The 14,540-nt window shown below is 43.1% G+C and overlaps 1 protein-coding gene across 1 annotated transcript; it reads left to right on the top strand.

Annotated features, from left to right (window-relative positions):
• The first annotated feature begins 4,376 nt into the window (after positions 1 to 4,376).
• LOC144482764 (extracellular calcium-sensing receptor-like) lies at positions 4,377 to 14,124 on the top strand. Its single transcript, XM_078201609.1, has 5 exons — positions 4,377 to 4,649; positions 5,717 to 6,550; positions 9,196 to 9,423; positions 13,001 to 13,124; positions 13,211 to 14,124. Exons 1-5 carry the CDS (start codon positions 4,383 to 4,385, stop codon positions 14,122 to 14,124), a joined length of 2,367 nt encoding a protein of 788 aa, XP_078057735.1. The 5' UTR covers positions 4,377 to 4,382.
• The last annotated feature ends 416 nt before the right edge of the window (positions 14,125 to 14,540 follow it).

The raw sequence follows: 14,540 nt of genomic DNA, 5'->3' as shown, positions 1-14,540 counted from the left end.
TATCTTTGAGATCACTCCATTCTCCTTTTAATATGGTGAAAATGGGTTCAGTGACTTAAACAAAACCAGGACGCCGGATGAAATAAGTTGAAGTAAAGCTTTAATCCTAACCACTTTCAACTTCCGGTTACCTATTGCACACACCTACACCCCCCACACGACTCACCCCCTCCCAGCAAACAGCAGGGTACTTCACCCACTCCCCAACTGTCAGCACACATAGGACCTCTCTCCCACCCTGCCTTCCCACCCACGCGATTGCCTCACCCACTTGATTATCCCGCAACCAGAGCTCCCCCAACCCAAGAGATTGCAACCCCGCTCCGCTTACCTTCCCCACGGGACGTCTCGCTCCCACTGATCAGCTCCCCCAACCCTCCGCACCCACCCATCGGGACTCTATTCCCAACCGCAGTTCTCTACTCATACTCCACCAACCCCACACACCCCCATCCTCCCAGACTGGACTCCCGACTCCCGCTCGAACATCCCACCCCACAGAAGCCTGACCCGACTCCCGTCCGTCCCCACCCTACTTCCCCCAGCCCCAGGCCCGACAGCCCCACCCCTGTAGTGTGAACTGTCGGTTTCGCCGTTGAACGCTCTTGGCAGTTCCGCAGCCAGTTCTCTCTGATTCGGGCAAATGACAGGATGCTTCACTTCTCCAAACTTTTATTCTTGACCTGCTCAAATTATACTTGCTTCACCTGGGCTCTAAGCTTTCAGTTCTCTCCCTCTGCGCCTCCATCATCCTACCTCTCTGTGCTTCATGAAGACCCTCTTTCAAATCTATAGTTACGGCGGAGAAATCTTAGTGTTGGAGATCACAGAGGTTGGGGGAGAGGCCATGGAGGAAATCGAAACGAAGGATGTGAATTTTAAAGTCTGGAATTTCTTAACTGGCAGCCGGTGCAATGCAGCGAACAGGAGGCTAGGAGGGTGAACCCAAATTGGAGCATTATTTTTTTTTGAGGCCTCAGGTTTACAGAGGGTATAGCGTGGGAGACCAGCCAGAAATGCATTGAGACAGTCATGCACCGAGTCAACAAAGGTATAGATGAAGTTTCCTCAGCCGATGAGTTGAAACCCTGCCAGAGCAGAGCATTATTACAGGTGGAAAGAAATGGTTTTAGTGGTGAGGGGGAAGTTTATCTCTCTGTCCAATACAACCAGTGCTGTAAGTAATCTGGTTAAACTGGCAGTTGAGAAGGGGCCGGGCGGAATCAGTGACTATGGACCGAGTTTGGGGCAGGGATCAATAAAGATGGCTTTGGTCTTCCTGATATTTTGTTCGAGTAAATGCCTGCTTCGCCAGAATTACTGTTGACAATGGGAACTGCGATTGTGTCTGTTTGTGTGTGCTTGTGCGTACATTACATGAGATCTGAAAGACAGATTTGGTAAACACCATCAGATGCATACCCTGTCATATGTCAGGACTCAGGTTCTTGCCCTCTGCCAAAGAACGGCATTTGACTTCAATCAGAAGCGGATTTTAATTTAATTGATCTTCGGTCTCGCAGTTAGAACTATAGAAGCATAGAAAAGGAACAGCAGAAAAGGAGGCCATTCGGCCCATTTGTCTTGTCCAGATCCAGCACAATCAGGTGTCCTTTCTCACCCCACCTTCCTGCAGCCGGCCCGTAGCCCTGTAGCTTACAACACTTAAGGTGGAGATCCAGGTACTTTTTAAGCGTTTAGTGTCTCTGCCTCCACCAACAACCCGGGCAGTAGAAACCAGATACCCACGACCCTTTGCACAAAAATTCTTCCTCATTTCTCCTCTACACCTACTATCACTTATTTTGAATCTATGTCCCCCAGTTCTCGAATTCTCCACCAAGATAAACTATTTTTACCTGCCCAGACTAACTCTCCCCCTCATAATTTTGAACATCTCTATCAAGTCACCATTCAGCCTTTTTTGCTCCAAGGAAAATAACCCCAAGCTTTCCAATCACTTCCCATTGTTACAATTTACCAGCCTTGGCAATCTTTAAACATGTACTGCACTCTCTCTCAGTCGGATAAACTTTATTCTCTACTTACTTTAAGAGTTTCCCTATTTGTATTAGAAGTGATGTTTTCTCTCTGTAGAATTGACGAAACATTCCGCACGTCGCAGTCGATGGTACACCCTGTAATACTTAGGGACCTCAGACATGACCTCAGTGGTAAGCCTTAATTTGCTGTAAGGAGCTTTGGGATGTCTGGAGGACATGAAAGTACCTATATAAATTGGAACTCTTTCTTGTTCCTTATAACCCAGCGATAGATTCCTTGCAATACGGCAATGACTCTGCTTCTGATTTTACTTTCGGTAGCTGTGTTTCCTAAGAGGGAAACACATGGAATGGTTTGTACCAGCAGAGCGGAAGATAATCTCCCCAGTATATCTGAGGATGGTGATATTATCCTGGGCGGAATATTTACGATACATAGAGACGCGAATCAGGAGGTGCCTTCATTCACCACAACTCCGGTAGATACCGAGTGCGGAAGGTGAGTCTAACTGTACAAAATGACAATAAAACATTTGAATTTCAGTTTTCGCCAAATTGAAATCAATCTGATGGTTTCGGGAACGATTTCAGTAACGTTTTCATTTTCATATGAATGTCCTTTAACTATTATCTTCAGATGCTTTGTGTCGTCGAATAGTTTCCAAAGAATGGTGATCCTTCAATTGTTGAATGTAACATTATGCATCGACCCAGACTGAAGGATTTGTATTCACCATATTATATATTTGTTCCTGAATTGTTTCTATCCTGACAAATTTCTGATGGCAAACGTAGTGCACAAAGGCAATCAACACCCCATGAGTAGTGAATACAAATGTTGTGTGCGGCAACCGTGATGTTACTGAAACCATTTAAGCAATTTAACCTGTTTAACGATACGTACAATTACAAGAACGATTTCTAAAATATAGTTAGGGTACAGCTGCTCTGTGTGTGAATCATTGTGAAGTTCTGAATCTCAGTGTCCTCAATGTCACTGACTAGAAGTATCTGATGTCCTTTTCACACACCTGTCGGAGCGGCAGCTAAGCCATTGAGTTCCATTGGGACTAAAAACAAATGTGGGCGGGTGCAATGTTGTCAATAACTGTGCATTGACAATGGTGCACTTCCTTCTCTTCCCGCTTTATCTATCAGAAAAATAAAATTTAGCTCGATAAGATGTTAGAAAACGGATTTACTGGGACATAAAATACTGTTGCAGCTGCAGTGTGTATGGACCACATGAATGACTCGGCGGCGTACAACTGGTTGTCAAATTTACAGCTGCCCACAATGTTCTGTGCACTTTTGCACGCTAGTCTACGGTATTTGGAGATATGTTTCAGATGGCGCCCTCTACTGAGAATCTAAGATTTATGTGAGTAGGAAATAAAGCAGCGAATCTTTCCAACTGATCCCATTGAGACACGCAGGGTCTCAATCAGAAATTAGAGCATATAATTTGCAAAACCATGGAGAGAATTAAAGAGAATGAAACAGATTGGATTAAGAAAAAATGAATGGGACAAAAATGAGAAGTGCATTTTTCTTCTTAAAATTCCCCAGTAATAATTTATATCTGAAGGAATGTAGCTCCACATTTGTAAAATGTAAACGAATCATTTCTAACTTGTTCTCTGCATATCTAGGTGCTAAGTGCCAGGGCACCACTCTCTATATCCATTTAACTGCCAAGTCTTCTGGTGATTATTATATCGCAAGTTTTCCGGACGGGCAGGGTACCGAGGGCAAGACTTTCCACATTCTCTGCTTAACTACCCACGTGTAGGCATTGGAAGTTGCTTTCCGATTTATTCCGTTATAGTTGTAGGTAACATGAACCTCGGCATTATTCTTTGTGCAGAATCTGGGCACTGTTTCTGACTTCAGTGTCAAAACGTAGAGCCTTCAAGTGTGCAATAATGTCGGGGAAATTAGCTATGCATTAATCTGATTTCCTGGTTGTTGTGTGTATTAAATGTCATCACTTGTCTAATTTACTAAATCTTAGGATAGAAAGAGAAACCTTGAAGAATGTTAACTGAAGAGTCAAGATCATTCAAATTATATTTTTACTGTAATCCCAATCGAAAGATATCTATGTATATATTTCGATATGTGTTCAATTACAAATACAGGCTTTCGTCTATCGCCGTGACACTAGAATTTCACACCTCCTGTGAATGCCGCTTCTTATTGTGGAAAAAAAACATCGGTGGTCTTAAAAGACTGAATATACCTTTTATTTGCTGTAGTTTGATAGAATATATTGCGTCTTAACTAGATTATGCAACAAGCGATTGAATTATGATTTGATTATCTGTACCGTGTTTTGTTTACATATTCCACAGCTTTCAATTGTCAAACTTTCGGTTGATGCAGACCATGCTATTTGCTATTGAAGAAATAAACCAGAGCAAAACTCTACTTCAGAATTTCACACTGGGATATAAAATCTACGATGACTGCGCGTCCTTCGCAATTGCGTCAAAAGCAGCGCTCGCTTTGGTCAATGGAGATCAAGAACTAATTAATTACCCTCCGTGTAAAGATTCCTCCAATGTCGCAGCTATTATAGGTTGTGAAAAGTCGTCGTCCTCTATTGCAACTGCAAGGGCAGTTGGCTCCTTTGGAATTCCGATGGTAACATGTAATTAAATTCATTTAGATAGCTATTAAGTATCTTCGGTTAGTTTATTCAGTGTTGGCAGGTTAACCACGGTGGCACAGTGGTTAGCACTGCTGCCACACAGTGCCAGGGACCCGGGTTCGATTCCTGAATTGCGGAATGTGCAAGTTCTCCCTGTGTCTGTTTGGGTTTCCTCTGCTTGCGCTGGTTTCCTCCTACAGTCTGAAAGATGTGCTGGTTAGATGCGTTGGCCATGCTTAATTCTCCCTCAGTGAAAGCACCTCTTTCTGGTCCAGCATCTTTACTACCCATCCCTAATTGCCCTTGAGAAGGTGATGGTGAATTTCCGTTCTGAACAGCTGCAGTCTATGTGCTGGAGGAAGAGCCACGGTGCTGTGAGGGAGGAAGTAACAATTATAGATCCAAGGACGGTGAAGGAACTGCGGCAGAATTCTGAATCACACATCTGGTTGGGTGGGAACTTGCACCTGACGGCGTTACCATGAATCAGCTTCATTTGTTCTTCCTGGTGGTCGAGGTTATGTATCAGGAAGGTCCTGTTGAAGGAGTCTTCGGGAGCTGCTGCGGTACATCTTTTAGATGGTGCACGCCTCTGAAATTGCCCCTGGGTGGTGAAGGGAATGGATCTGACTGTTTAAAGTTAAAATATTATTTATTAGTTGAAAGTTTATTTTTTAGTGTCACAAATGAGTGAAGGTGATGAATGGGACGCGAATGAAGTGGGATGCTTTGTCCTGGATGGTGTCCAGCTTCTTAGGTTCTGGGGCTGCACGAATCCAGGCAAATGGAGAGGATTTCATCACATTCCAGACAGGTTTTAGGGAGACAGGAGGTGAGTTTCTTGCGGCAGTATTTCCAGCTGCTCATTGCTCTTGGAGCCACAGTAAATATTTAGTTAGTTCAGTTCAGCAGCTGATGAATGACAAATTCCAGGATACTATTTATATACAAAATATCAAATGATTCACATCAGAAATGTTGCCAAATCATGCTAATTACACATGATATTTGAAAGTACTCTCAATACATGTTTTCATATGTTCACACTTTTTATATACAGATTAGTTATTTCTCCACCTGCTCCTGCCTCAGTGATAAACAGGAATACCCCACCTTTTTTAGAACGATACCAAGTGATGACTATCAGACCAAAATTCTCGCTGAACTCGTGAAAACTTTCGGCTGGAATTGGATTGGGACCATTTGGAGCAACACCGATTACGGGAATTTTGGAAGGCGAACATTTATTCAAGAGGCCGAGAAACTTGGGGTTTGTATCGCGTACTCTGAAGTGTTTTATCGGACGGATCCTGCAGAAAAAATCACCAAAATAGTCCATGTGATCAAACAGGCGACTACACCTGTGGTGATCGGATTCCTTCATCCTCGAGAGATGCGACTTTTACTGAAGGAATTTGTGCGTCAAAATGTAAGCGGGATCCAGTGGATTGGAAGCGAAGGGTGGGTTACTGAAGAGTTGGTTTCACCCGAAGAAAGGACACGATTTCTGGTTGGGACAATTGGTTTGCCGCCCCCGAGGACCGAAATACCCGGACTCAGAGAGTATCTTCTTAACGTTCATCCTTCTAGGTTTCCCAATAATATTTTCGTGAAGAAATTTTGGGAAGCTGCATTCATGTGCTCGTTTAAGACCGAGAATGCGACAGGGCAAACTGCTTCAGCATTTCCAATGCGGCAATGTTCAGGGAAGGAGCGGCAGGAAGAAATACAAACAGCGTATCTGCCGGCGATAATGGACGGAAGTTCCTACCATGTGTACAAAGCTGTCTACGCGGTGGCGCATGCTCTGAACGACATGCTATCTTGCGAAGAAGGCAATGGACCCTTTGTGAATAATACGTGTGCTCAAATTTCCAATTCTCAGCCCTGGCAGGTATGCATATATTATTTGACGAAACCTTTCCGAGATAAGCTGTACGTATATAACGTGCACCAAAATTATCATGTTTTAGAACATAGAACAAAGAAATGTACTGCACAGGAACAGCCCCGTCGGCCCTAAAGACTGTTCCGATCATGATGCCCCAACTAAACTAAAACATTCTACCCTTACTTGCTCCGTAATCCTCTCTTCCCTCCCTATTCATGTATCCATGCACATGCCTCTTAAATGTTGCTAATGTGCCTGCTTCCACTGCCACATCTGGCAGTGCGTTCAAAGCACCCACCACTTTCTGCATGAAAAACGTCCCCCTCACATTTCCCTTAACCTTTCCCCCTCTCACCTTTAACCTATGCCCCCGTTCAATTGACACTTCCACCTTGGAAAAAGGCCTCTGAATATCCTCCCTGTTTATGCCGCTCATAATTTTGTAGAGCTCCATAAGGTCTCTCTTCAGCTTCCATATTTCCAGTGAAAACAATCCTAGTTTATTCAACTTCTGCTCATTCCCTATGCCCTCGGCATGAGGCAACATCCTGGTGTACCATTTTTGAACTCTTTCCAAAGCTTCCACATCCTTTTGGTATTGCGGCGAACTGAACTGCATGCAACACTCCAAAAGCAGCCTAACCAAGGTTTTATGTAGCTGCAACATGATGCGGCAACTCTTGTACTCAATGCCCTGACCAATGAAGACAAGCTTGACATATGCCGTCATAATCACCTTGGCCACCTGTGTTACCACTTTTAAAGAACTGTCGACCTGCATGCCCAGATCCCTCTGTATGTTTATGTTCGTAAGGGTTCTGCAAATTTACAGTATAATTCACACCTAAATTTGATCCTCCCAAATGCATCACCTCACATTTCTCCGTATTAAATTCCATCTGTCATTTCTGTGTCCATGTCTCCAATCTATCTGTATCCTGTTGTATCCTCTGACAATCCCTGGTGCTATCAGCAACTCTACTAATCTTTGTGCCATCTGCAAACTTACTAATCAGACCACCCACATTTTCCTCCAGATTATTTGTATATACTAGAAGCAGCAGAGGTCCCAGTAGTGATCCCTGTAGAACATCACAAGCTACAGATCCCCATTCTGAGAAATACCCTTCCATGCTACTTTCTGTCTTCTATATCCAATCCAGTTCTGTATCCATCTAGCCAGCCCGCCACGAATCCAATGTGATTTTCGTTTCTGTACCAGTCTGCCGCGTTGGAACTTGCCAACCACCTCACCAAAGTCCATATTACAGCCCTTCCCTCATCAATTATTTTTGTCACCTCTTCCAAAAACTCAATCAGTGTGGTGAGACGTGAACGCCCCCATGCAAAACCATGTTGCCTGTCACTAACTAGTCTATTTTCTTCCAAAAGTTCGTATATCCTGCCCCTCGGTGTATTCTCCAAAAGCGCCCCCACCACAGATGTCAGGCTCGCCGGCCTATAATTTCCTGAATTATCTCTGCTTCCTTTCTTAAATAACGGAACGATATTGACTATTTTCCAGCCCTCTGGAACCTCGCCCATGGTTAAAAAGAATGTGTAGTTACCTGTTAAGGCACCAACTATTTCTTCCCTTGCCTCCCGCAGTAACCTGGGTTAGATTCCATCTGGCCCTGGGGACTTGTCTATCTTAATGCAATTTAGAATACCCAACACTTCCTCCATCGATTCATTGGCATTCTTGAGAACGTTAGCATATCCATCCCTGATCTCAACATCCGTCATGCCCTTCTCCTTAGTGAATACTGATACGAAGTACTCATTAAGGATGTCACCAATTTATGTGTCTCCATACATAACTTCCCTGCATTGTCCTTGAATGGGCCTACTCTTTGTCTTGCTATCCTCTTGCTCCAAATATGTACATGAAAAGTCTTGGGGTTCCCCTTAACCCTGTTTGCTGAAGACATTTCACGGACCGGTTTAGCCCTCCTAATCCCACGTTTAAATTCCTTCCTACTTTTTGAATACTCTTCAAGGGCTTCGTCAGTTTTTCGTTGCCTAGGCCTATCGGATGCATCCATTTTCCTTTGAATAAGCTTACAAATTTCCTTGTCATCCATGGTTCTCGAATGCTGCCATTCGTATCCTTCATTTTTGCAAGTGTACGCATATCCTGCATTTCAATCAACTGGCCTTTAAAAGCCTCGCACATGCCAGACGTGGATATGCCATCAAATGGCCACTCCCAATCCACAATCGTCGGTTCCTGTCTACTTTGGGCGTGTTTCTCCCTCGCCCAATTAAGCAACCTCACCTGAGGGCCAGATTAATTCTTAACCATGACTACCTGAAATCTTATGGAATTATGGCCGATAAGCCACAAATGCACCCCCACTGATACCTCGATTTGCTGGCCCGAATCATTCCCCAATACCAAGTCTAATTTGGCTTCCGCCCTGAGTGGATTATCAACACACTGTGTCAACAAGCCTTCCTGGATGCATCTATTGCATTGTTCTCCAGCCGAGCCCCTCGCTCTAAGGGAGTTGCTTGAATTGTTCATTGCTGCATTTCCAGCCTTTCCGTTTGAGTTAATGTGTGGGGATTTTTATTGCACTTGTCCACATACAGCTTAGCCATGTTGCAGCTAAAGACTTACATGGTTTACACTATTCTATTTCCAGCTGCTCCATTACCTACATTCAGTAAATTTCACAGATCGAACTGGGAGAATCGTGTACTTTGATGAAAATGGTGATCCAGTCCCGGCATATGAACTGATTAATTTGCAACAGACTTTGAAGGGAACAGTTGAAGTTGTGAACATTGGATATTATGATGGTACAGCTCCTTTCGGACAACAATTTAATCTGAATATCGGTGATATTATGTGGAGCGGCGTTGAGAATCAGGCATGTTCCTTATGAAACCCATTCATGTATCATGGTATAACTCCGAGCTTTCGACCCACAGTATTGAAATAACTATATGTGTGTTTCATTAATACTTTGTTTCTGATGGGATTGACAATATTGGCATTTATTGCCTATCCTTCCATTTCTTGGTTTAATATAAACGGATGACTTTGGAAGCCATTCCAGAAACAGTTTTCTGCGTTTTCTTTTTCCTAGCCACTTTGCCCCCATATCATTTTGACATTTCTTGTTCTTTAGCTGTTTTAGTTAGTCCAAGTATATAACTTCAGTAAACTGCTGAAGTGAATTTTTATTCGCTGCTCACCCTGTTGTAGAAACAAAAGTGTCTCCGAAATCTGTCCACTGGATCCTAAATTGTTCTTAATTTGGGATTTTCGGCGAGGAGCCATATTCCAATATTGAGAGGTGATAGCTGGCAGGATATTTTGAACAATGTTCAGTCCTTTTTGATACAAAAAGAAAAGCATGATGGCTGCCCTGATGGAGGAATTTCAGCATTATGAATGAGCTTGATACTGTGGAAATGGAGAGGTCGTTCGGCCTGTGGGAAGGACAGAGTGAGAGTCCAGAAGACATAGGCGTTAAAGTACCCAGAGAGCTTTTGTAATATGCAAAACGCAAGTGGGCATAGAGTTTAGTGCACTCAGTTGAAAGCAAGTTAAAAACATGAAGAATAAACGAGTAGAATATTTTAATGAGAGGGGATGGGAACAGGGTCCTGGGGAACATTAACAGCGTTACGGATCGTTGAGCCAAAATCTATGCTTGTGTGCTTTGCATTCGACGTAACTGCATGCAAAAGGAGTCATAAAAACGTTGCTGATATTTATTTCCTCTGTTAACTCTCCAATATTTGCACGTTAGCCGTTGCTTGCTAGAATAGATATGACGGCACAAGTCGTAGTAATGATGAACAATAGACAATAGTCTTATCCAATTAAGTAATCAGTGTTATCAGATAATAACTACGATAGTTAGCTAGAAACGAACTCCATTGAATGGAAATGTTGAAGCAAATTATCCCAATCGGCCTAGGATCTCCACCCTAAAGCTTCCTTCTCCCTCACATACATTAATTATCTGCGTGTTCTCGCTGAACTCTACTGATTCTAATCAATGCTTACAGCAAACATTTCTTCTATAACAAAATGGATCGTTGTCTCTGGCCAACAGGGTCTCAATGTTGGAGGATTGGAGATGACTGAAAGGTGATAATTTTATAACTTAGTTGAAAACCTCAAACATGTTTATTTTCCTTTTACACTTTATTTTCCTCAAATGAACACCTGAGTTGCCAATTCCCCAATATGTACGAACGGGGGTGCTTTAAATTGTCCTTCACAGAAAGTACTAAGTAAAAGAAAATTGTCCGCAGTTTGGCCAAAAATCACTCTTCAGAAAACAACGTGATTCCACTATTCCGGTGAAGTGAACACCATGAGATATCCTCATGGATAGTCCCTATATTCTCCACTTCAAAAACCCTCAGTCCGACCCGGTCGTCAGTGATTATAGGGAACCCTAAGATCATTCCCAGGGGTTTCCCTGGAGTCCCTTTGCAGTCGTCATTGAACCAGACTTTGGTCAACTGTCGCATCTGGCAGCCAGATAACTCGGGGTGTTTCTTATCCGTAAATAGGTGTTCCATCTGTTCGTCACGAATCCAAGACGGAACCTGTCCACTGCGTGCCTGCTCTAGGTTTTCCCTTAGCTGTTCTGTCATCCACTGTCCATATGCACTGCATAAAGTCCGGTTCTGTTGTCGGTCATCATCCTCTAATTTCTACCTGATAATTTGATTGGTTGTCTTGGCGTGTCCTTCTAATACAGCTGCCATGTGGCTGCTGGCTGTGTTCCCATTCAGTTCCCCTTCAGCATCTTGCTGATTGTCCTCATTGATAGAATTTAGTGTCTGTTCAACCTGTTGGGTCAGAACCCTGTTTAAGTGCAGTTTTCTTTTGCAGTATCCATATGGAGGCCGACAGATATTCGTTGAGCCAACGTTTCGAGTCTAGATGACTCTTCGTCAGACCCAGCTCTGACGAAGGGTCATCCAGACTCGAAATGTTGGCTTTAATCTCTCCCCACAGATGCTGTCAAGACCTGGTGAGATTTTCGAGCACCTTCTGTTTTTGTTTCAAATTCCAGCATTCGCAGTATTTTGCTTTTATTTAAATACATGAGCAGGTGACGGTCTAGTGGTATTATCGCTAGATTATTACAGCAGAAAGTCAGCTAAGGTTCTGGGGACCCAGGTTCGAATCCCGCCATGGCAGAACTTGAATTCAATTTTTTAAAAGTTGGAATTAAGACTCTACTGATGACCACGAAGCCATTGTTGATTGTCAGAGAAACCTTTCCGGTTCACTAATGTCCTTTAGGGAAGGAAATATGCCGTCCTTACCCGGCCTGGCCTACATGTCACTCCACAGCAATGTGGTTGACTCTCAAGCCAGTTAGTTTCAAGGGCAATTAGGAATGGGCAATAAATGATGGTCAGCCAGCGACACCCATGTCCCACAGATGAATAATAAAGAAATAGCTGTATTTATGCATCTTTGACACAAATCCCAATGCTACAGGAACATGGATACAAAATATCCTGTCTTCTTAAACAACCAAATCGATAATCTAAAGGCAATTATTACTTTGCTTGAATTCGAACTAGCAGCATGCATTGCGTTCAGCTGTTTGCATCACAATGTGGGGAAACGTCAAGGGCTTCACGAGAGTGCAGAGTGCGGAAGAGATTTATTAGAATTATAGCAGAAATGAGGGGCATCAGTTATTTGGAGAAATTGGAAAAGCTGTACTTTCTTCTGAGAGTAGAAAATAAGTGGAGATTTGACAGAGATTACCAAAATCATGAGGGCCTTGCGGAGGAGCAGGTTCAAATGACAAGTATCGCTGATAAGCTAACAGATGTTTGAGGTGACATATCACAAAATGCTGGGGATGCCGGAATTCGAAAGTAAAAACTGATTAAACCCGCGGCAGGTTCAGCAGCCTCTGTGGAGAGAGAAACGGAGTTAACGTTTCGAGTCCATAAAACCTTTCAGATTTGAAGTGATTTGTCAAAGAGGCTAAAATGGCAGGAACATACACACAGCGAGTTGTGAACAACATTGCACTGTTTTAATGAATGGGAGGAGATTGTTTCCTATTGTTCCGAATGGAGGTAACCTGCCTATCAAACTGTATCACCCATCTGAGTCCTAATGTCTTATTGTCTAAGTAAGTCAAACAAAAATAGAAAATGCTGGAAAACCTCAGCGGGTCCGACAGCAAATGTGAAGAGAGAATAGATGGATGGCTCTTCGTCAGAGTTGCTCTGCCTGAAACGATAGAGGAAGGAGATTCATCAGTAACATTTCCAGAAAAGAAATCTCATCAGTTACTTGAAGGAAGGAAATATAAACCCTGGGGAAAAGCGGTGAAGGAATAACCTGTGAAAAAGCGAACGCGTTCACCATGAGCCTGGTACTCCTTCTGTACAGAGCTGTTCTTTGATCCGAGGTGACGGTCGAAGTAAACATTCTTTCTGTTCCTTCAGATTCCACGTGCCGTGTGCACAGAACCGTGTCCTCCCGGCACAAGAAAGGTCAACAGGAAAGGACAACCGATCTGCTGTTTTGACTGTGCAGAATGCGCCGATGGTGAGATTAGCAACACCACAGGTCAGTACAAATCAGTTTAGGGTACACTCCCTAATTCTTTGATCACAAGTAATGTTTGCGTTTAAAAAAATGTTTTATTCTTTCAGATTCCGCAGATTGCATGAAGTGCCCTTTGGAATACTGGTCCAATCAACAAAAAGATCGGTGTGTTCTCAAGAAGATCGAATTTCTTTCCTTTGGCGAGATTTTGGGATTTGTGTTAGTGACACTTGCTTTAGTGGGAGTCGGTTTTACACTGGCTACAGCTGCGATATTCTTCCAGTATCGAGAAACTCCAATCGTTAGAGCTAACAATTCGGAGCTCAGCTTCCTCCTTCTCTTCGCACTAACGCTTTGCTTCCTGTGCTCACTCACCTTCATTGGAGAGCCAACAGGATGGTCTTGTATGTTGCGCCGGACTGCGTTTGGTATTGTATTTGTTCTCTCTATTTCCTGTATTTTGGGGAAAACTATTCTTGTTGTGATAGCATTTAAAGCCACTCTTCCCAATAACAATTTGATGAACTGGTTTGGACCTACGCAACAGAGATTAGGAGTGTTCCTCCTTACAATTGTTCAGGCTTTAATTTGTACGATCTGGTTAAGTGTATCACCTCCCTATCCATTGAAGAACATGGCCTATTACAGAGACATTATTATTTTGGAATGTGATGTGGGTTCTTTAAAGGCCTTTTATATTGTGTCGAGCTATATTGGTCTCCTGTCCACCGTTTGCTTCGTGCTTGCTTTCCTTGCACGAAAACTTCCGGATAATTTCAACGACGCGAAGTATATAACTTTCAGTATGCTGATCTTCTGCGCTGTTTGGATAACCTTTATCCCAGCTTATGTCAGCTCTCCTGGAAAGTACACTGTGGCAGTCGAAGTATTTGCAATCTGGGCATCAAGCTTTGGTTTGCTTGTCTGTATTTTTGCTCCTAAATGTTATACTATCTTACTGAAACCGGAGGCTAACACGAAGAAACATATGATGGGCAAAGTGATTTCACAATCACTCTGAACCTTTATCTATTTCTCTCGTGTTGTGTGCCGTCTATTACATCAATGTGAATAATCCTTGCTTAATTCATGTTGCTTGCATTCACTTTTTTTTGTAAAGCGTCTGAGAAATGGATGTACAGGATTCCATATTGTCATTAAAGCTATGCTCAATTATGTAGACTGCATTATACAGCACACGTGTGCAAACCCAAACGTGTGTGGTGGATGGCATTGCTGTTGTGAGTGACCTGTATGGGGTTAAAACATTCCGCTTGCAAGCTATGTACCTGCAGCAAGCTAATACCCCTGCAGACCTAATGCCGATTTTCGTTTAACTCCGTACAATTAATTGCACAGATAAAAAGAGACATGTCGGAACGTTTTACCTTTGGCTCTTCAGGGCACTTTGCATAAAGATCAATATGAGGGTCATAC

Source organism: Mustelus asterias, chromosome 3, assembly GCF_964213995.1.
Source record: "Mustelus asterias chromosome 3, sMusAst1.hap1.1, whole genome shotgun sequence".
In the NCBI taxonomy this organism is placed as follows: domain Eukaryota; kingdom Metazoa; phylum Chordata; class Chondrichthyes; order Carcharhiniformes; family Triakidae; genus Mustelus; species Mustelus asterias.
This window is presented reverse-complemented; position numbering and strand designations above follow the sequence as displayed.